Here is a 20,260-nt window from a genome sequence, read left to right on the forward strand (position 1 = left end):
ATATATTCAATACGAATGTCTCATGGGACAAGCGCTGCGTCTCTCCGCCGTGGACGTGGCACAGCTGGGCTGGCCTGGGGCACATGCGCTGTCAGTCACAGAAGCACGATATAAATATGCGACGGGAACGCAGCGTTCCTGCTGTCGTAAAACACAGTCCTGACGAGCCACAGGACAGAGTCCGGCAGAGCAGGTGGCTCACTAGGCTGGAACCTCGTACTTGAAGATGACGCTGAAGAGTCGGCCGCCCAGCCGCTCGGCTAACCAGGAGTTCTTGATCACGGCCAGCTTGAGGCTCTCGCAGCGCAGGGCCGCGTAGTAGTTGGTGTGGACGGCGCGGCCCATGCCCTCGATGACCACCAGGTCCGCTCCACGCTCCCGCACCAGCACGGCCAGTCCCTTGTCCAGGCGGCTTCGGGGAGGAAGGGGGCAGTGAGGCTGGGTGAGAGGCTGAGTGTACCCGGGCAGATGCCCCCATTGCCACGGAGGGCAGTGACCAGCAAGCATGCCTGGAACCCCTGAGCCCAAATTCTCTAATGCAGGCCCTTCTAAATCCAGCCTCTGCCTGGCAGCTGCCTCTCAGAGCAGCCAGTCCACTAGGCCAGGTGCAGCTCCACTTCGAAAATTCTGCCTTGACATCACTTTTCAATTTTAAATAAAGGGTCTTATCCCTTTCCATAGGTTCTTACGTCCTTCCTGCTGGTCAGGAGTGAGACCGGAGCAAGGGACTGGGGCGACACTGCAGGACAGGTGCCAAGCACACTCAGACCAGGGATCCCAGAACCCGGGCTTCTCGCCCATCTTGGTGCACTGGCTCAGCTCTGTCCGAGTTGGCAAGGCAGAGCATTAGCTGTAACGCCTCTGGGTAGTCACGGATGACCACCCACAATGGCCACAGACAGTGCTCCCCATCTGCATGGCACTCCAAGGCCTCCTGACATCAGCCAGGCCTCTGGGCCGACTCTCAGCTTCTAAGCTGGGCAGCCACGTAGAAGTCCACTCCTCTTGGCTGAAACTAACCAGACCTGGCCCAGGGTGTGCAGCTGCCTCAGCCCTCAGCTCACCTACCCTCCATAGGTCCCTGAGGAAAGCTGGCTGCCCAGAGGCCCCCTCAGGGACAATGTCACTGCTCCCTTCCAGGGCCAGCAGGTCTGTAGCCCAGGGAAGGGGGAAGAGGCTGGCGCTGACTTCTCTTGTCCCGTAAATGCCTGGGTGGGAGGGATCCCAGAGGTGCGGAGGTGCTACTGTTACCTGAGGTCCAGGCATGGGGAGCTGGAGCCTGTCTGAACCAGCAGCAGCCTCTCTTCTCTGAGTGCAGACCTGCGAGAACACAAGGCAGTCAGTGCGCCATGACAGCGACGTCTGGGTGACCCCACCCATCCCGGTCCATGCCTATTAGGCCCAGCTGGTGTTCCCCCAACTTCTAGAGAGGCTGCCCATCCTGCACCTGCCCCGACTCACTGGTACTAGCCAACACTTACTGAACGATGGGGTCCATGCCTGCGATGCGCTCAGCCACAATGAGGGACTCGCTGTAGGTGACATCGTTCAGGGCAGGGCCTGAGTTGCACGCCAGGATGACCTGCAGTGGATGGCCCAGGCTCTTTAGGGCCCTTTGCCATTGCCACCCTGCAGCAGACAGACTGTGCCCACCCAGGCTCTCCAACAGAGCCAGCCAGCAGACAGCTGCTGAGAAGGGACCCCTAACCAGTGCGTGCCCTGAGGCCTCCAGAGGAAGCAGAGAGCAAGGGCAGAGCTATGCTAGAGCCCACCCGCCTCGGGTCAGGGGGCTGCTATGTTCCCCAAGTCTCTGCTGTGAACTCTCTTCCAGGAACCTGTGGTGTCAGTCCTGGCTTGAAGAGATGGACCCTAAGCCCCAGGCCAGGGGAGGCCATGGGCCGCTGACCCCACACGTGACAGGGCCAGATCATTGCTTGCCTTGCTGCGTCTCCCCCAGACCTACCTGCTGAGGAGTTCTGACCACCACCGCAAAAAGCCCGCAGCGGCACCAACCCCACCGTGAGTGGAGACGCCCAGGGAAAGGGCCCCACCCCCACAGCCTGGACACTCACCTCTGTCCCTCTAAAGAGTAGCTCCCTGATAAAGGGGAAGACTCCCAAAATGATGTCTATTCCACTGTTATCTGCGAAAATTAAGGCACATTTATGAGGGGGCCCCTGTAAGACAAAACCAGGACGTTCAGTTGGGAACAGGTGCATCCAAGCGCTTCAGACACCGCACTCTACGCCCTCATCCCCGCAGGGCCCAGACCATGGGCTCGGGCCCCAGAGGTGCAGGGGTACTGGGACAGGGCAGCCTCTTCTAGCACGGCTGGCCCAAAGGTCCTGGTGCCGAGGTCAGCTGACCTAACAGGGAGTCACTGCAGAGGCTGAGTGCAAAGTGAGATGTTTAAAGAGCCCTTCGCTCAGGAACTGTGAGACCCGGGGCCACCCCAGACAGCTCCTCATCCACTTCCCGATGGCCCAATGCCCCTCCTGTGACTGTCTGCCTGGGTCCTCACCTCCTGGGCCCTGGACCCCTGCTCCCCCAAGGGCAGAAGTGGGATACACCGCTACGTACCTTCAATCTCTGAAGCCACTCATTGTAGGAATCCACGAGCCAGGGCCGCTCTGTGTGAAGAGGGGGGGACACAGTTACCTAACGCCCTCGGTCTGGGTGGCTCTCGTTAGACACATCTTCAACAGCTTTTCTCCCCAGGCAGCAGTTCTGGCTGACTCCCCCGGCACTGGTGGTAAAGCTGTGAGCAGCAGGAGTGTGCCTGGACTCCCACTACACTACTGCAGCCACTCCCTCGAGAACACTCCAGACACCACTGCCTTAGTATCAGGCAGGAGAGTACTTTGGCACCCGTACCTTGCAACTTCCTTTTCGCTTCTTCAAAACCAAACTGGGGGTCAGATTCAAGAACACTGTGGAGAAGGAGAGAAGTTAAAGAAACGAAACCAAAATCTTGCGCCCGCACTGCTTTGTGTGGAAAGCCCAGACAGCACCTCTCAGACTGAACGAACGTGGTTACTGACGTGCAGCTTAAGTGGCCACTGCCTGTCAGCCACCGGAAAGCTCAGTTCACTGGTGATGGTTTAAAAGGGTAACGCAGGCTGCTTCTCCAGTTGGATTATAAAATCTCAAGAGAGCCCTAGGACCCTGGCCGGGCAAGTCCTCTGGCAGCCATGGGCGTGGATAGCCCCTGCCCCATGGGGCAAGCACCCTCGCCCAGTGCCCTCACCTGCTGCCCAGAAGGGATAGCAGTGACAAGGGTGAAGAGAGAACAGCTCTTCTTGGCTGTGAGTGGGCTGGTGAGGCCCATGTGACATTCAGGCGACCTGGGCTGCAGTGGAGGACCCTGCTGAAGGCATGGCCACTTGGGGAAGCTTCTTCAGTGACGAGGGCAAGTCACTGTGGAAATGGCTTGTGAAGCTGTCCACACATTGGGAGCCCTAGGTGAGGACAGACCAAGGCCCGAGACACATGTCACACATGCTACTCTGACCTCCTCTGCAAAGCTCCTTTTCTATTTCAGAACAGCAAAGGGTTCCACTGCCTGTGGGGCTTGTGTGCCATCTAAGGGGCAGACGAGACAGCTAGCCCAGCACAGAGGATTGTGGTGTGTCTACTCGCACGGCCTGCAGCACCAGACCAAACCCTGTGCAGCACAAGCACTGCGCCTCACCAGGCCTGCCCACCTCCCTACAGAAAGCTGGGCAGCCTGGGCCATCTGGAGGCAGGACAGGGACAAAGGAGCTGAGCCTGCCTGGAAGAGCAAGAGAACAAGGCCTAAGTCAGGCCAGAGACGAAGACACCTACTCAGACACGGCTTTGGCCCCCCAGTCAAAGACATTCCCCGCCAGGAGGCCCTTCACCAGGGCTAGCTGCCTCTCTTCCCAGTCTAGCGAGTCCAGGGAGCGGATCACACTCTGAAAACACTTCAGTGCAATGCCGTTTTCCTTCTGCTTTACCTGTGGAAAGAAGAGACGCTGGATTTTGACTCCCCATAGACAGCCTCTCTGGAGTCCTCCGCAGAGCACAATCAAAGAACACCCTCCTGAGGATGCTCCAGAGTTCACCAAGCCATGAGCGAGCCCCTCTGGGGACAGTGCGTACTCAGCACAGCATTCCCTCCGCAGCTTCAACATGCAGGCTTGGCCAGGTTACAACGCTACCTGCCTTGGAGCAGTGCCGGGGAACTGGGTGCCTCTGCGCTCAGCACACATGTGCATGGGACTCTGAGGACAAAGCCAGGAGACCCGTGGCCCTCAACAGTGACCTAATCTTGAACTCACACCTAGCCTTTCCTGTCACTAGACACAGTGAGGGGAAGGAGGGAGTTATGTAATGCTGACTCTAGACAGAAGGAGCTGGAAGAAGCCCATGTGACCCACTCCCAGGCCTGCAGCCACACCAGAAGGGTCTAAGGCAGAGCGCCAGTGCCTCAGGACTCTGGCCATCAGACACATGGAGGGAAGATGGACTCAGACATGCAACTGTGCAAGCTCGGTACAGTCAAACACTGTGAGGGGGGCCTCCATGCACCTGTACCCGCCCCTGCACATACACACATTTAGCAGTTGCCTCGCAGGCTCTCGGAGGCCACTGGCTCCCTTAGATGGCGCCTGGACCCAAGCATGGCCGGCCCTTCTCATGCCAGCTCCTCTCTTCTCCCCTCACACACACCTGCCAACCCGACTTGTTCTCAGTCATCCATGGGTCACTGTGGTGGCTTCGCAACTTGGGCCTGCAGGCAGGGCCAGGTCAAGGCCACCACCAACTCAGCACTGTCCAGACAGCATGGAGTACCCCCTTACCCTCTGCACCCTGCTCTCACCATCAGAGATTAAGGACAGTGTGAGCAGCTGGCAGGAGCCCTCCAGTGGGCAGCAACACTCACTTTGGAGTAAGGGTCTGGGAAGCTGAACTCGTTCAAGCAGTGCTCCCGGGTATCCAGCAGGCTGCGCACCGTCAGGGTCCCATAGGCGCTAGGGACAGAGCCAGGCATGGGTGCTGAGCAGGGCGGGCCCTGGGGGCAGACAGCACCGAACATGCCGCCTGCTCCACAGGCATGACCTCGTGGAACCCAGGACAACCCCATGAAATAGCTGAGTGGGAGGCCATCGAGGGCAGGCATGAGGGGACTATGAGCACTGCTCGCCACTACCTGGGCCCCACCCTCTCTTCTGGTATAGCAGGGGGACTGAATGTGGACAGTGGGGCCACTTCCACAGAGATGTGGGGTTCTCTTGGCATGACAAGAGGCAGTTACACACCAGGGGACACCAGATACTCACAAGGGCTGGTGCCTCAGAGTCTGCAGCTTGTTCCAGTACTTCTGCCGGAACTTCTCTGCCCTCTCAGCTGCGTCCAGGGAATCGGGCTGGCTTGCTACTGCACGTTTCACTACCTACTGACAATAGGATGGTTAGCAAACACCTGGCTCTGGGCACACCTCAGGCCAAGGGAGGTATCTGACCTGCTGGCACATCCCTCATGCTTAACTGTGGACGCTCAGGGCAGGGCCTTCTCAGAGGGGCTCCTCCCAGAACGAGCATAGTAGATACTGGTGATAGCTCATGGTGACAGCTACCAGTCTGGCTGGCACTGCCGCGGCTCAGACGGCTTTCTTTTTCGCTAGCCCGGGAGGTGGGAACAGGGTGACTGCCAGCCTGAACTCACCAACTCTGAAACCAGGCCCACGTCCTCAGATGTGAACCTACAGTCCCATCACTACCAGCTCCCGCCCTGCAGGAGGACAGGCGGTTCTGAGCCCTTAGGGCCTATTTGGCGCTCAGAACAGACTCTGGCTGAACTCGAGGGCCTGTTGGGGCCTTTTTTGTCCTTTTGGGACAAAGGTTCCCACCAGGGCTCCAGGGACCCTGAGCTGGAGGAGTTGAACCTGTCTGAGGTTTGAGTTCAGCCACTGCTGCTTCAACCTTGTGCCACCTGAGGAGCAGCCATAGGCCGAGGGCCTGGTGCCTCCTGCTGCCACCGGACATGGTCCTGGCCTTGGAAAAGGCAGGAAAAAGCAGGACCCCAGAGGACAAGGGAAACTCCTAGAGCTCATGGGGCTTGATGGCAGGGCCTCACCCATGCCTCACCCTCACAGGAAGCAGAAGAGGAAACACTGACCAAAAGTCATACTACATTTCAAAGAAATGTAACAACTAGCAAATGTGCTCGGCACCTCATCGATATCATGCCCCAACTTGCTAACCTGCCAAACGACTGGGAGCTGTATTTTGCTTGAGAAATAGAGCCTGGCCTTCTCATTGCCAAAAACAGATTACGTAGCTTTCGAAAGACAGAATCCTGACCTTCAGCCCCTCAAGTTGACTCATGGGGACAAAAAGGGGCCACTGCCCTAGAATCACCCCACATGGCCTCCCAGACTATAAAGCCCTCTGCTCCCCACCAGCCTTGTGCTGTCTCTCCTGGGCCCTCACCCCGTCCAGTGCCTCCTCGAAGCAGGTGAGCCAATACTTGCGGGCCAGAGCATCGTCAGTGAGGTCGACCGTGTCGGGCACATAGGAGGATGGGTCCAGAAGGAGGGGCAGATTGACTAGCGGCCTCTCCAGTCGGTCCATTTCCAGCAAGTCAAACTAGAAGGACAACAGACAGCAGGGTGAGTATGTTACTACAGTGTTCAGAAGGACTAGAATGTTCTCTTCTAAGTTTCAACGTTCTGCTTAAAGGTAGAAGAGAAGGAATAACTTCTTCAGCAATCTCTGAGCCACAGACACGACCCATGACCCCTACTCTCAGCCTTGAACTCTGGGGCCACGGAGGTGACCTCCTGCCCCGCCCTTCACTAGTTCAACAGCGAAGTTGGGTCTACTCTAGGGGTTTCAACTCTGCCGCCTCACGGTGGCCCGTGGCTCTCAGCCAGCCTCCCTGACTGCTCCAGCTCCAACATATGCTGTTTCCTCTTCACACTTGGCACCCGGACACCATGGTCACCTCTTTGTCCTTGACATGCCCCTTTCTGTTGCTCAGGTCTCTGCACCTGCTGTCCCCCAGACGTCTGGTAGCTGTTTCTTCACTGGCTGTGGGTCTTGCCCCATGGTGACCCACGCAGGCAGCCCTCGAAGCCCTCCTTCCATTCCCCATTGCAGCCCGTCCCCTTCCTCAACATGCTCCTGTCTGCCAAGTGCTACAAGCCTGCCCCTCACTGTCCTGGCCCTGCTACACTTGGCAAGGGCTGGACCATGTCACCAGCCCACATGTAGCATGTGGGCACCAGTGCCAAGCACATGGGGCACCAGAGTGGTTTTGGAGGGACCACTCACCCTGCTGGCTCTATTTCAGGCTGAGAAGAGCTGAGCCAACACGTGTGCGCCAGCCCCAGGGAAAGACATTAACTACACTGCACAGCTGCTCTGGGGCCAGAGGACCCGTAGAAGGGAGGCAGGGTAACTCTGAAAGTGACCTCCACCCTGTACCTGCCCCTGCCCCCTGGGGCCGCCTCTCCCTGCCCTCTAGTGACCACATGCTTCGCCACACGCCTGGAACTCGGCGCCTCTGGCATGAGCACTTCCACCAGCCACAACAGGGACAGAGCGGGACTGTCTGGACAGAGAGATCCACCACAAGAAGAAGGAAGTAAACATACCCAGGTGACAGGAAGTTCAGCACTGAAAGAACTGATGACTTCCACACTGATAAACAAAAGGTGACAAACATCTAATTACCACCATCAACTACCATCTTTAAAGGTTCTGCTTTCCACTGCCTCGCTGGTTTTGCTCCGCCAGCTATCCTGACAAACGGGAGTTCAGATGTTAGCTTTTTCCTTTGTTTTGGCTATGTAAACTCAAAGTGCCTTGGTCTCTGCATTTGGGTTTGCTTCTCAGTAAAACGGGGCTCACCACTAACCAGCAGGACTGTGTAGCTGTGGGAGGTGCTGGGCACAGGACATCTGCTTTCCAGACGCTGCCCCTCTCACTTCACGTTGTCATAACTGAAGAACATTCTGGCACTGGCCAATGGTTGCCTTGCTTACTATCCACTTAATTTTACCATCTGAGGATCAGGAATCTGAGAAGCCGCAGAGGCTAGAAGACATGGACCCCCTTTCTGAGCACCAGTCCCTGGCATCGACCAGGCCGGGAGCGTGGGACTCTCCCTGCTGTCCCAGGGCATTATCACCGCCTCCCCTGCCTTGTGCCTGGCCCATGGAAAGAGCAACAATCAACAATCAAACAGCTGGCGTGAAGTACCCAGTGCTCGGTGGGGCCTGCAGTGTGCAAACAAACACGAGAACCTTCTCTCCTAAAGTTATAGCTCAACCAAGCATGATTCTGGAAGTGATACACTAACTTATGAGGAATCTGCACCCAGACTGCTCACTTTATCGTGTGTTGAGTTACAATGTGTTGAGTTACAATGTTGCTAATATGCCGGAGAGCCCAAGAACCCCATGTCTGCCATAAGGGGCCATTCTGGAGTCACCCTGCATCTGGCGAATGTAGGTCGTAGCAGAAGGTCCTGTGTCAGTGGCTCTCACGAGGCAGACACATGTGCGTACACATCTCCTTATCTGCAGCCCCAGTGCCCATCGGCACAGGCCAGGCAAGACTGGCGTCCAGTCACAGTGAGCCTCACCCTAAGCAAGGACCTGAGTGACACGAAACCACCAACCAGAGAAAACAGTCCAAGGGCAGGCACCTGTGACTCCAGGTTTTAACCTGATTCTGCTGAGAACTGGCCCCACAGCCCTGGGGAGATGTCCCTTTCCTCTCTGGACTTTCGTATTCTCTCCATAGTCACAGGAGTTTGTTGATATAGACTTCAAAGTTCTTGCTCAATATTCTGAACACATGAAAATAACAAACGAGAGAGGAAGAAAGCAGCCGATGTCTTCCTTCTAACCTGTTTTTTGTTTTAGAGAGATTTTTTTCTATAGGGCCTGTGCACTCGCAGAAGAGACAGAGACAGGAAGCAAGAAGTCACCCTCCAGTGGGGATGGCCATGCCACAATCCCTCCTCCTCATTTTCCTTTTGGGATTTTGGGCATGCATGCATACATGCCCGGCATGAGTTTTAAGCCTCCAGATCTGAGACTCGAACTGTGGTCAAGCCATGTGGGAATCTGGTCCCCCTTCTGCCTTCTGTTAAATCCCCAAGTCTGTGGTGAGACTAAAAACCAGATAAAACCGATCAAGAGGTACCCTTAAACCAGGCCATGGCATGAGGGGCTTTACCCAGGGACGTGAAGGCCAGCCCTGCAAACGCTGCTGTCTGGGGACCCAGGATGCCAGAGCCCCTACTCACGGTACCACTCCGCGCCCGCTGTGTGGGGCACAGCTCAGGGGACGTGCTCATCAGCCCGGAGCTGCCTGCGTAGTTCTCTCCCCAGCTGTACTGGTTAGGATCTGGAAAACGAGAAGCCAAGTTGCCTGGGCTAATATCCCTGCCCTCAATTCAAAGGGGGAAGAGGGAAGAAAAGGGGATAAAATAATTTCTTTTTCGAAACGTTAAAAGCACCCTTTCATGTCACTCCCTGAAGCTCACGCTTCCCACCCCACCCCGCAGTATCCTGACCCAGAGCATAGGCCATGGGCCACGTCCCCGCACAGCCTGGCACTGCTCCAAGGAGCACAGCGGCACTCTACTCACTGTCTTGCTCGGCTCCTTTTAAAAATGCCCCGATGGCTCCCAGGTAGCCTTCGTGTCTCAAGAACAGCGCCTGGACTTCTCCCTGCCATGGCCCATGCCACAATCCCTCCTCCTCATTTTCCTTTTGGGATTTTGGGCATGCATGCATACATGCCCGGCATGAGTTTTAAGCCTCCAGATCTGAGACTCGAACTGTGGTCAAGCCATGTGGGAATCTGGTCCCCCTTCTGCCTTCTGTTAAATCCCCAAGTCTGTGGTGAGACTAAAAACCAGATAAAACCGATCAAGAGGTACCCTTAAACCAGGCCATGGCATGAGGGGCTTTACCCAGGGACGTGAAGGCCAGCCCTGCAAACGCTGCTGTCTGGGGACCCAGGATGCCAGAGCCCCTACTCACGGTACCACTCCGCGCCCGCTGTGTGGGGCACAGCTCAGGGGACGTGCTCATCAGCCCGGAGCTGCCTGCGTAGTTCTCTCCCCAGCTGTACTGGTTAGGATCTGGAAAACGAGAAGCCAAGTTGCCTGGGCTAATATCCCTGCCCTCAATTCAAAGGGGGAAGAGGGAAGAAAAGGGGATAAAATAATTTCTTTTTCGAAACGTTAAAAGCACCCTTTCATGTCACTCCCTGAAGCTCACGCTTCCCACCCCACCCCGCAGTATCCTGACCCAGAGCATAGGCCATGGGCCACGTCCCCGCACAGCCTGGCACTGCTCCAAGGAGCACAGCGGCACTCTACTCACTGTCTTGCTCGGCTCCTTTTAAAAATGCCCCGATGGCTCCCAGGTAGCCTTCGTGTCTCAAGAACAGCGCCTGGACTTCTCCCTGCCATGGCCAAAGCCCCAATGCAGCTGGTCAGTGTGGCACATGTAGAGGCCAGTCTGCAGAAACCTGACCGAGCACAGGTAGGCTGACTCTTTGAGGCCAAACATCCTGAATCATGGTCCCCACACACTTGTCAATGGGGCTGTGCCTAACGCAAGTGGGCAGCCTGCTGTCTGGAGGAAGCTGAGGGTGAGTCTTTCCACAGGGAAATAACTTCCATGCTGTTACCACCCAGTCAGTCCCATCTGTGTCCGGTCACTCAGGTGTGTGCAACTTCACTGGGTGGGGCAGCACCCGATCCCCAGTGGACAAACCTGTAGGCCTGGCACTGACATGATGCCTCCTAGCTTGTTTGAAGCTTGTTTGAACTGTGAGACAGTCCCTAGCATGCCCATTGCTGGTGCATGCTCAAACCTAGAGCAGCCACGTGAGCAGGATGGCTGAAGCCAGCTAGGAAGAAAGAGTGAGGAGAGGAGGCCTCAGGGTAGATGGGCACTGGGCTTCTTGAAGCTCAAGGAGGGCAAGTGCCCCATTCTGGTCCATTATGCACAGCACCCCTTTGGTCTGCAATGGCCAGCACATCACTCTTTCTGAAGACACCACAAGTTCACGTTGGCGGAATCGGGGCAAACAAAGCCCAGGACAGTGGCCATGGGAGAGGAGGTGGAGCTTTTATTACCTTGGAGAAGAAGTTAATGCTGTAGGTGATGGTGCGCATGGTCACAGGGTGGCCCCGGATGAAGAAGCCCCCAAAGTACACCCTGTCCAAATGGTGGAGCTTAGCGTAGAGACAAGCAAGCTGCCCGATGTCATTGCTGATCATATGCAGCAAACTCTTGGCCATGTCTTCTTTGGAGAATTCTAAGAACAAATGAAAACAGAGTGGCAGATGGGCATGCAAACCGAGTGCGTGATGTGTGTGCACTTATGAGAGAGCAGAGAGACAGAGAGGGAGAGAAAGGGAGAGAGGAAGAGAGCGAGCGACAAGGAGAAGGAGAGATGGAGAGAGAAAACATTCTCATGGAAGGACTTGATAGGAGCAAGGAGGTTGTGTGTAATATCTGAATCATTCCCAAATGATCAGGCTTGTTTTCAAAGGGAGAAAAGACCCAACCACTTTTCCTAACTCAATATTTTTCCGAAACAAAGGTGGATAACCTTTGCCCACATTTCAAGCACAGCATATTTGTGCTGTCAGTTGTGGTGACCTGGAAAGAAGGCTGCAAACTGACACCCAAGACCCCAACTCTCTAAGGAGTGGGATGCAAAGGCAACCACCGGTGGGGAGAATAAGGGCCATGTGAATCCAAGTCTGCCATTGCTGCAAGTCACCTGGTAGCTGTCCCCTCACGTTGGCAGGGGCCTGGGCAGGTACCTTTGTCAACAGTGGCCGATTTCCCGAAGCTGCTTGCAATGAGATTGCCGCTCAGCCCCAGGGTCTGGTGGGCCCCGCCATAGATGTCCTGCACCAGCATGTCTACATTCGTGTGCTGGCCCTTGGACGCCAAGTGCAGCAGCTCATCGAACTTCTGCAGGGACAGAGCAGAGGCAAACAGGTGAGTGGCTCAGGGCCCTGGGAGGAAGTAGGCCACGGGCTGGGCGTGAGCAGCCCTCTCATGGCACGGCACCAAAAGCAGGAGAAGCAAGCAGGGTTCTACAGAGCAGCTGGACAGGCGCGCTCCGACATGTCTTCGAGACTGAACAGCTCAGTTCTGGAGTCCAGAGACCTAGTCAGGATGAAGGCCTGGAAGGAACCACTTCTGCAGAAACCCCAGCCAGCTGCCCGTCTCAAGCTGCACAGCCAGCAGCCTTTCCACACACTCAGAGGCAGGCACTGTCCTATAACTGCTGGGGTACCTTTGTTTTGGTGAGCAGAGCTCCGAGCCCCCAGAAGGTGCCGCCTCCGATGGAGCTGCCGCCAATCCACTCGAACCTCTCCTCGCTCTCTACCTAGAGCAGAACCAGGGCAGGTGCATTAGCAAGTGGGTCCTTGGCCATGCAAATCCCCAGGAGTCCTGTGGTCTGGGCCCCTCATCCCCTCCCTGAGAGCTGCCACAGGTGACCAAGCTCTTGACGTCCAATACCGAGCAGTGCTGATGCTGCAATAGGGGCCTGGCCATCCCATTGACGACAGCTCCAAGAGCTCATGGCTTCATCTCTGTGAGCACCGGTTTGTCCCTTCCCTCTTCCCAGCACTGGCTCCAACACACAGCAATGCTTAACGAATCACTGCCGAATTGTTGGCTCATTCACTCAGTCACTTGTTCTCAAGGCCAAGTCTTACCTTCACAATAGAGACTCCAGAACCAATATTAACCAGGAGATACGGGAAAATGTTGGGATGGTTTGTCTGAAATCGGAACTCAGGGTCTGCATCTTTCTGATACATGAAGGCCTCATGAGGGATGTTCTTTAGCACAAAGTTGCACCCTTTTATCAAGCAGGTCATCACATCTTCCTTGTCTACTCTGGAAAGGAAGGAGCCCAACCACTTCAGACAGTCCACGTCACAGAAAGGACTAAACCACAACAACCCTGCCCTGGACTAAGCAGGCAGAGCAGCCAGCCTCTGTCCAACAGGAAATTCACCCCGGAGACACTGCTCCTTGTCATAGCTGCGCTTAGGCTTCTCATTCTCACAAACAGATTGGTTTTCTTTCTTTTTTTTTTTTTTTGTGAGAGAATTTTGCTGTAAGATATGTGCACTCACTGGAGAGACAGAGAGAAAGAGAGAGATCTGGTTTTCAAAACCATCAACGGCCAGGCGGCTCACAGTAATACAGTAACGCTAAGAATTGGGCCAAGACAACCCTCACGCCCCTCACAGCCCCATGGCTCTCGTAGTAGCCGCAGGGATGGCTGCCTTTTCTCTTCCCAGCCTATACAGCTCCCACTTACTTCAGCTGCAGCTTCTCCTCAATGAGGTCTTTGAACTTGTAGGCCCCACCCCCTGTCGCCTGGATGACCTTGGTCTCTGTGTTAACCAGGTGGTCTTTGATGAAGTCCAGGCAGGCTTCAATATAGGTGTTCTCAAACTTAATGAAATGCAGCCGTGCGGTGATCTCTTCCTGAACGGAAATCTCATATGGCGGCTCATGGTCCTGTTCTGTATCCTGAAAACAAAGTTGGAAGTCTCTGTGCGCATGGGGCATGGTGGGGACATTGGCCTGAGACAGGGTTTCTGAGCACCCCTGTCCACCTCACCCTGCTTTGGTGCCGAGGATTTGCGGCAACATTATAATAAGTAAAACCCCTGATGCCAAGGCTGCCCCGGCCAGGGAAGGAAAATTTTCTAAGGAGCATAAGCAGGCAGAGATGTTCCTGCAAACGGTCTGGAAGGGGAGCTGAGCAAGCAGAGGGAGAGGTGTCAATCGTAGGAGCTTCCAGAGTAGCTAGGCTGATGTGTGGGAGCAGCAGAGAAATGGCAAACCAAACCAAGTGCCCCGTTGAAGCCAAGCAGGAAGCACTGCCCTGCCCAGCAGCTTCACCCCACATACTCATCCTGCCCAGAGGCAGCGCAGCAAGGCTCACCTTTCCCGAATGGTCGAAAGATCTCACTTTGGCAACTTTGTGTTGCACTGTTGAGTAGTAGGCCAGTTTTGTTAAGGATCCACCTACGAGGAGGAAGGCACAGACAGCAAAATTCAGCTACATGGATGGAAGGGGACCTAGAAACTTACCCTCCCATAAACTGTCTGGGGTATTTCCAGACATTTCAGTGAACAGGCTCCTTCTCAAAGACTGGCATCTCTGTGGACAAGGCCTTTGGTACTACAGAACTCACACACCCTGCCAGCACAAAACAAAGGGAGGAAGGGAAATGGACTAGCAAATCCAAATACTTCTTTTTTTCCCCCCCATAGGGCCTGTGTGCTCCTGGGAGAGAGGCAGAGAGAGAGAAAAGGAGAAATCACTTCTCTGGGGGATGGCTACACCACAATCCCTTCTCCTCTCGGGATTTTGAGCACACACAAACACACACACACACATCCTGGCACGATTCTCACGTCACCAGGTCCAGGGCTTGAACTGTGGTTGGCCATGTGGGAGTCCAGTACCACCACACCACCTGTGGGCCCTGGAGGCTGCTAGCCAAACTGAGCTCAAGACTGTCCATGTCCCTGGTGTATCAAATTCTAAAGGACACCATCCTGTTTCTGGATGACCCTGGCCATCATGAGTAGTTTAAGAAAACCTAGTTTCAAGCACTGATCTTGATAACTCAAATAAGCTGACAAATCTAGTTATGTTTTCACAGGAAAGCACACACATAACCGTCCATCTTAACAAGTGGCTTAGGTAATACAAAAAGAGTATCTTCTCAGAATATGCAGGGAGACTCTGGGGCATTTTTCACCAATAGAAAGGAAGCAGGGCCAGAACGCAGCAACCCTGCCCTCTAGGGGCTCTGCATTGCAGGAGGCAGCCCAAGCCCCAAAGTTAGCCAAAGGGCAGAAGAGGTGACTGTCTTTTCTCCATGGGGCCAGAGCCTTCCAAATGGCCTCAGAAAGCTGTGACCCCTAGCATGGCACACATGACAAAAGGCTAAAGTAAATATCAAGAAACAGAAGAGGCCTTTATTCACCTGAAACACATTTTAGGAAAAGTTCAAAAGATTCTCAGAGAAGTTGTTTTCACGATGCACGTGTTAAGTCAGAAAAAGACATTTTATTTTCATTGCCAGAGAGCACACATGCTCATCAGAGAGAGAAACACAGAAAGCACCCCCAGTGGGTGTGGTTACACTGTGATCTCTTTGCCTTCATTTCTCTGTCCTGTCGGGATTTGGGTCTTGCATACACATGTCTGGCACATTTTTCAAAGCTACTTGGGTCAGAATTCATGCAGCAGTCAGTGATGTGGGATCCAGCTCCCTAAACCACAGGTTACATACTGGGTGGGGTCCAGAGAAAAGACATTCTGGTTTTGTTTGTTTCAGTTTTTAGTTTTGACTATAAGGCACACACACTGGCCAGAGAGAAACAGAGAGACAGAGGGGGATGGTGAGAAAACATCCCTTCTCCTCCATTCTCCTTTAGGGATTTTGGGCACATATGCACCTGTGCCCGGTGTGTTTTTCAAGCTGTAGGACCCGGGACTCAAACCACTTAGTCGGCTACATGGGATTCAGCTGCCTTAACCACCACACTACCAGCTGGCCGAAACAGCATTCTCAAGGTTACAGTATACTCACAGATTTGAAGGCCAGAAATTGCAAATAGGAGAAATAAAATGCTCAGTATACAAAATGACTTCAACAAACACCATTTCTATGTGGCCTGACAAAAATAAGACCGAAAGTCCTCATATGAGAGTTAAGAGGCTAAAGTTATTTTCAAATAGTTGTTTCATGACAGAATAATAAAAGTCAACATTCGTATAAGTAAAAAGATTTACAAACACCAAGTATTTAAGAACCAAAGCTCTTCTATTTAACAAAAACTCAAACAGCTGTGAGATCCGGCAGAGGTTGTCTTGTTCAAGCCGCCTGTCGGCTGGTATCTTGCGACCATGCCTTGGTCAGGCCATGGGTGGGCCCACGTTGATTTAGTGTACATATCATGCCCTGACGCAGCGTAATGCCCTGGCTCAGTGCCATGCCCTGGAACAGGGTCTTAATCCTCCTTATCCCTTCTCCCTGTCCCCAATCCTGGCCTGGCTCGGAGAACCTCACTAAAATGCTTCACCCCAGCTGTCCAAATTCACCTCTGCAAGTAAATCATTTTCCAAAAGGACAATAGGAGGGAATGATTATTATTTTAAGAGATCCATCAAAAGTAACCATAGGGCCAGCCTTAAGGATTAAGGGAGCCAAATCCCACATTAACAACTGCAGTTTGAGTCCTAGCCTCGGCAGCTTGAAAAGACACCCCAGGTGTATGTGTGTGCATGTGTGCCCAAAATCCTGATGGGAAGGAGAAATGAAGGAAGGATTAAAGTATGATCACGCCTCATCAGGGAGTTTTCTTTCTCTCTCTTTGGCAAGCGCATGAGCCCACTAACAATGAAAAAAAAAAAAGGTAGCCATAAACAAACTTCCAGGTCACAGAAATTCAATTTCAGAAGCTGTGTTCTCTGTGTTAGGTTTAACTCACATCCAAAACAGGATGTGTTGGGGTTTCTGGGAGGTACACCACCCCTCTCCCACTGCTAGGCAATGCTGGGCAGTAAGAACCATTAAGATGAGAGATTTCCACCTTCCCAATTCCCACCCAAGAGGGAACAAAAGGGACCATGGGTGAGAGTGGGGATGTGTAGAACAAGGAGATCAGGTTGACTTACGAGTTAGCTTGGAGAGGCTAACTTTTTGAACTTTCACATTTCTGCATACATCCAATGACACCCCTAACTCATTTTCTCTCTTGATTTAACCAAAGTGTTAAGGATGACAGTCATAACTATTGTTTTCCAGTAAACAATAAATATGATTAAGAAAAAATTGCTTGGAGAACAGCACAGCGGGAGCCTGTGAGAGTAGGAGCATTTTAGTCTGTTTTCAGGTATCCCTTGGAACTAGAAGGTATCCAATGCCGGTTTACCAGATCACACCTGGCCATGCAGTGACAGGTTGGGGTCATCGTCTCCCCCAGTGGCTCTGCAGCCAGCACACTCTGCTGAAGGCCTACACACCAACACTGCCTGACCAACAGGGTAAGAGCGCTTCCCAGTAACACTGTCACCTGTCCTACCTCCTCCAGCACCTGAGGCAAAACCTGGTTCGCCTAGGCCCATGGCGGCTGTCCTCCTGCCACCTTCTCTTACACTGCCGTTCCATTTGGGATCCAGGGAAGGGTAGGACAGCCCAGCATGTATCATTAATTTAGTCCCCTCCTGTCCCACACACGCCCCAAAGGACCCTCCTCACTGCCTGCAGAAATCTGAAGTCAAGACTTCACAAATGAAATGTCCCAGATGCTATCAAAGAGGTGAATGAATCCAGCTGACATTGGCATTCCTCTGCAAGAGAGAAAAAGCTCCCCAAGAATACAGAGTAGCTGAGGTTCCTGGATCCGGAGACTTACTTGGGCAAGGGAAGAGGAAATGGAAGAAGCCTATTTTTAAAAACACTGTTGACAGACACACTGGCTATCAGGGTTCCTGGACTGAGGATCCTCACCCCAGGCTGTGATCTCCCACCAGCTACAGTAGCAAACAAAAAGGCCTATCCTCAATAACACTAAATACGTCCTTTTAAGAATCAAACCATAGGACCCAGAACCAGGGGGTCACTTATAAAGAGAAGAAATAAATTATCAACACTAATAATATCCTTAGAGTGTCTTTCTGTCAGGAAAACCCTCTGGACTAGGACAGCCCTTCCTTGCCGGCTCACGTCTTATGGCTATTTGCCGGCCTCTAGGGCCACAGAACATCAGAGGGAAGCCTGATTTTCTCAACCATCTCCCAAATGATTCATGCAGGTCAACTGCAATTGCATTTCAGAAAATGTAATCTCGGAACCCAAAGTGTAAGGGTAGTACAAAACCTTTCCGAGCACACACTCTAGTACATGTGGAGGTCTCAGACTAGGGGACAGCACGCTGTGGAGGCGGCTGACTAGAGAAGCTGGTGGTGGATGATCCTGGAGGCCAGGCCTGAGAGCTCACTCCCTCCAGCCCAATGCCCAGTCCTGTCACCAAGTCTTATCAGGTTTCCCTCCCCAGGTCCATCCCTCCAAAAAGGGGATGGCAGCACGGGTCTGACTCTGACATCCCTACTTTTCTAGGGAGAGTGAGAAGCCGGTGGGGGCACATTCAAGGATTTATTGAGCAAAAACAGGTGAGGCCTCAGTGTTGGGAGCTGGGGCATCAGGGAGCAGACATTGCCCTGCTCTCATGGGGCACCACTAGGCACACAAGCAAACTCAGCGGAGAGAGGTACTAAGGGGGAGTGGTGGTGGTGGTTTACTCAAGTGGGCTTCTCCTAACCAAGCTATCCCAGGAAGCGCTCCCCCTTTTAATACGGCTAGTGGGTGAGGCTGGCGGAGGTTGCAGCTTGGCTCTGCCCTTCCTAGTCAGGGGACCCTATGCAAGCTAGTCACCTCTCTGTGCCTTTGTCTCCTCATCTGCAAAATGGGGTACTTCGAGAATCTCAGGGGCTTGTTGAGAGATGTCAGGGAGTCAGTGGCATGAAAGAAGGGTCGAGACAAGAGGTGGTGCGAGGTCAGGAGTGGAAGTATTGGCAGGAGGCGGCGGGAGAAAGGGGCAGGCAGCCGCAGAGCCAGGAGGTTATGGGAAGGCCCGGGGCTACTGAACCCTTGGAGGACACAAGTTCTCAAGGCCCGCGTCACTCTCCAGAACGAAGCCTGCAGGCCACAGCTAGCCAGGTCCGGGGCCTCCCAGCCAAGGACTCTGCTGGCTCGACAAATCTTAGGACGGGGCCGTCCAACTGCTAAAGGGGCCCCTCCTGGCTTAAGCCCCTCCCGGCCCCGACCGGTAACGCAGGCCCCAATCCCGCCGCCCCGCCCGCGAGGCCCAACGTAGTCCGCTCCGGCCCGCCCGGCACCTGCCGGGGACTGTAGTCCGGACGCCGCCGCCAGCCCTGGAACCGCCGCCCCACGAACTACAAATCTCGTGAACCTGCGCGGCGGGACGCGGGTAGACTACAAGTTCCGTAAGGTTGTGCGCGGTGGGCCACGGACTACAAGTCCCGTGAGGCCGTGCGCGGACGCCCGCGCCCCCGGGGGCAGCGTGATGCTCTTGTCCAGGCTGTCCCCGCTGCTCCCGCTGCCGCTCGCTCCACGCTCCGCCATTTTGAAAGTGCCCGGCCAGCCTCATCAGCCATGGAGATATATGCGCATATATTTGACTGCTAAACGCCCTTATGCATATATTATGCTAATGAGGACTCCTGCCCCCGCCCTGCCTGCCTCCGTGGTCTGGTCTCTGGAGCGTCTCCTGGGCCTGGAGCTGTCAAGTGTGGGCGATTATTCTACAGAGGCGGAGCATCAGCACAGAACATCTGGAAAGATGTTCTTTCACCGAGCTGTCCAGATGCTTAACTAAAGTGCTCTGAGCCTGTCCTGAACTAGCCTAAGCAGGCCCTACTCCAGCTTGTAAGAAGTGCATGAGGGTCTGCAGACCTTCAGAAACCAGCCCCTACTGCAAGCATGGCCCTTGCATGTCATGTAAACCGGGCTAGTTGGAAACCCTACCCTCCAGAAGTCCTCAGCTTGGGTGCAACATGCACCTGTAGCTAGGGAAGATGTTCACTTTAAAGGCAATCTGTGGAGAGTGCAGGGGGGAAAACAAGGGAGGTTTCCTGGAGAAGGCAGACTTCTGGCAAGACTAAGTCTGTGGGGAGCCCACTGGTGTGGGAAGCACTCTAAGCCAGAAGAGGGATATAGGTGCTGGCAGAGTGAAACAAGGGGAAGCCCTGGCTGGTCTGGAGAGATTCGTGGCCTCCAGAGGTCCTGGTGCTTTGGGGAAAAGCCCAGTATTAGAAGCAGACAGATCAGGCCTTAAGGTGGCTTCAGCACCTGCCTCCTGGGTGACCCTGGGCCAGTTACTGCTGTCTCTGGTCCTCAGGCTCTGTCTGCAAAGAGGTTGCCACTAGCTGCCTGGCAGGACTCTTGGGAGCACAGGCTTGTGGAACAGCATGAACTCAGATCCAGGGATGATCCATCAGTGTGTCAGGCAAGGCTTCAGGGAGAAGACAGCCTTATGGGTTTGTTCCAAGGGGCTGGCAGTGCCATTCTGAATGGGAAACCTGCCCCAGGCAGCCACACACAGCCATGAGTGTGCAAGTGTGCTGACAGAGTGTAGACCCCAGGCAGCTCACATCCCTGGCAGTGGGTTGTACCAGTCTGA

At 54.2% G+C, this 20,260-nt stretch overlaps 1 protein-coding gene across 1 annotated transcript; it reads right to left on the minus strand.

Moving 5' to 3' along the window:
• Window positions 1-36: 36 nt before the first annotated feature.
• Window positions 37-19,214, minus strand: PANK4 (pantothenate kinase 4 (inactive)). The gene is made up of 21 exons (XM_014592699.2): window positions 19,129-19,214; window positions 17,308-17,311; window positions 15,618-15,640; window positions 13,983-14,099; window positions 13,350-13,564; window positions 12,736-12,919; window positions 12,309-12,401; window positions 11,827-11,980; window positions 11,131-11,312; window positions 10,370-10,451; window positions 10,025-10,125; window positions 6,456-6,611; window positions 5,304-5,416; window positions 4,907-4,994; window positions 3,826-3,977; window positions 2,875-2,930; window positions 2,581-2,630; window positions 2,073-2,177; window positions 1,482-1,582; window positions 1,252-1,320; window positions 37-412 (listed from the first exon to the last, which is right to left on the minus strand). Exons 1-21 carry the CDS (start codon window positions 19,201-19,203, stop codon window positions 202-204), a joined length of 2,331 nt encoding a protein of 776 aa, XP_014448185.1. The 5' UTR covers window positions 19,204-19,214; the 3' UTR covers window positions 37-201.
• Window positions 19,215-20,260: the final 1,046 nt, after the last annotated feature.

Source organism: Tupaia chinensis, unplaced genomic scaffold, assembly GCF_000334495.1.
Source record: "Tupaia chinensis unplaced genomic scaffold, TupChi_1.0 Scaffold138365_1, whole genome shotgun sequence".
Taxonomy (NCBI): domain Eukaryota; kingdom Metazoa; phylum Chordata; class Mammalia; order Scandentia; family Tupaiidae; genus Tupaia; species Tupaia belangeri.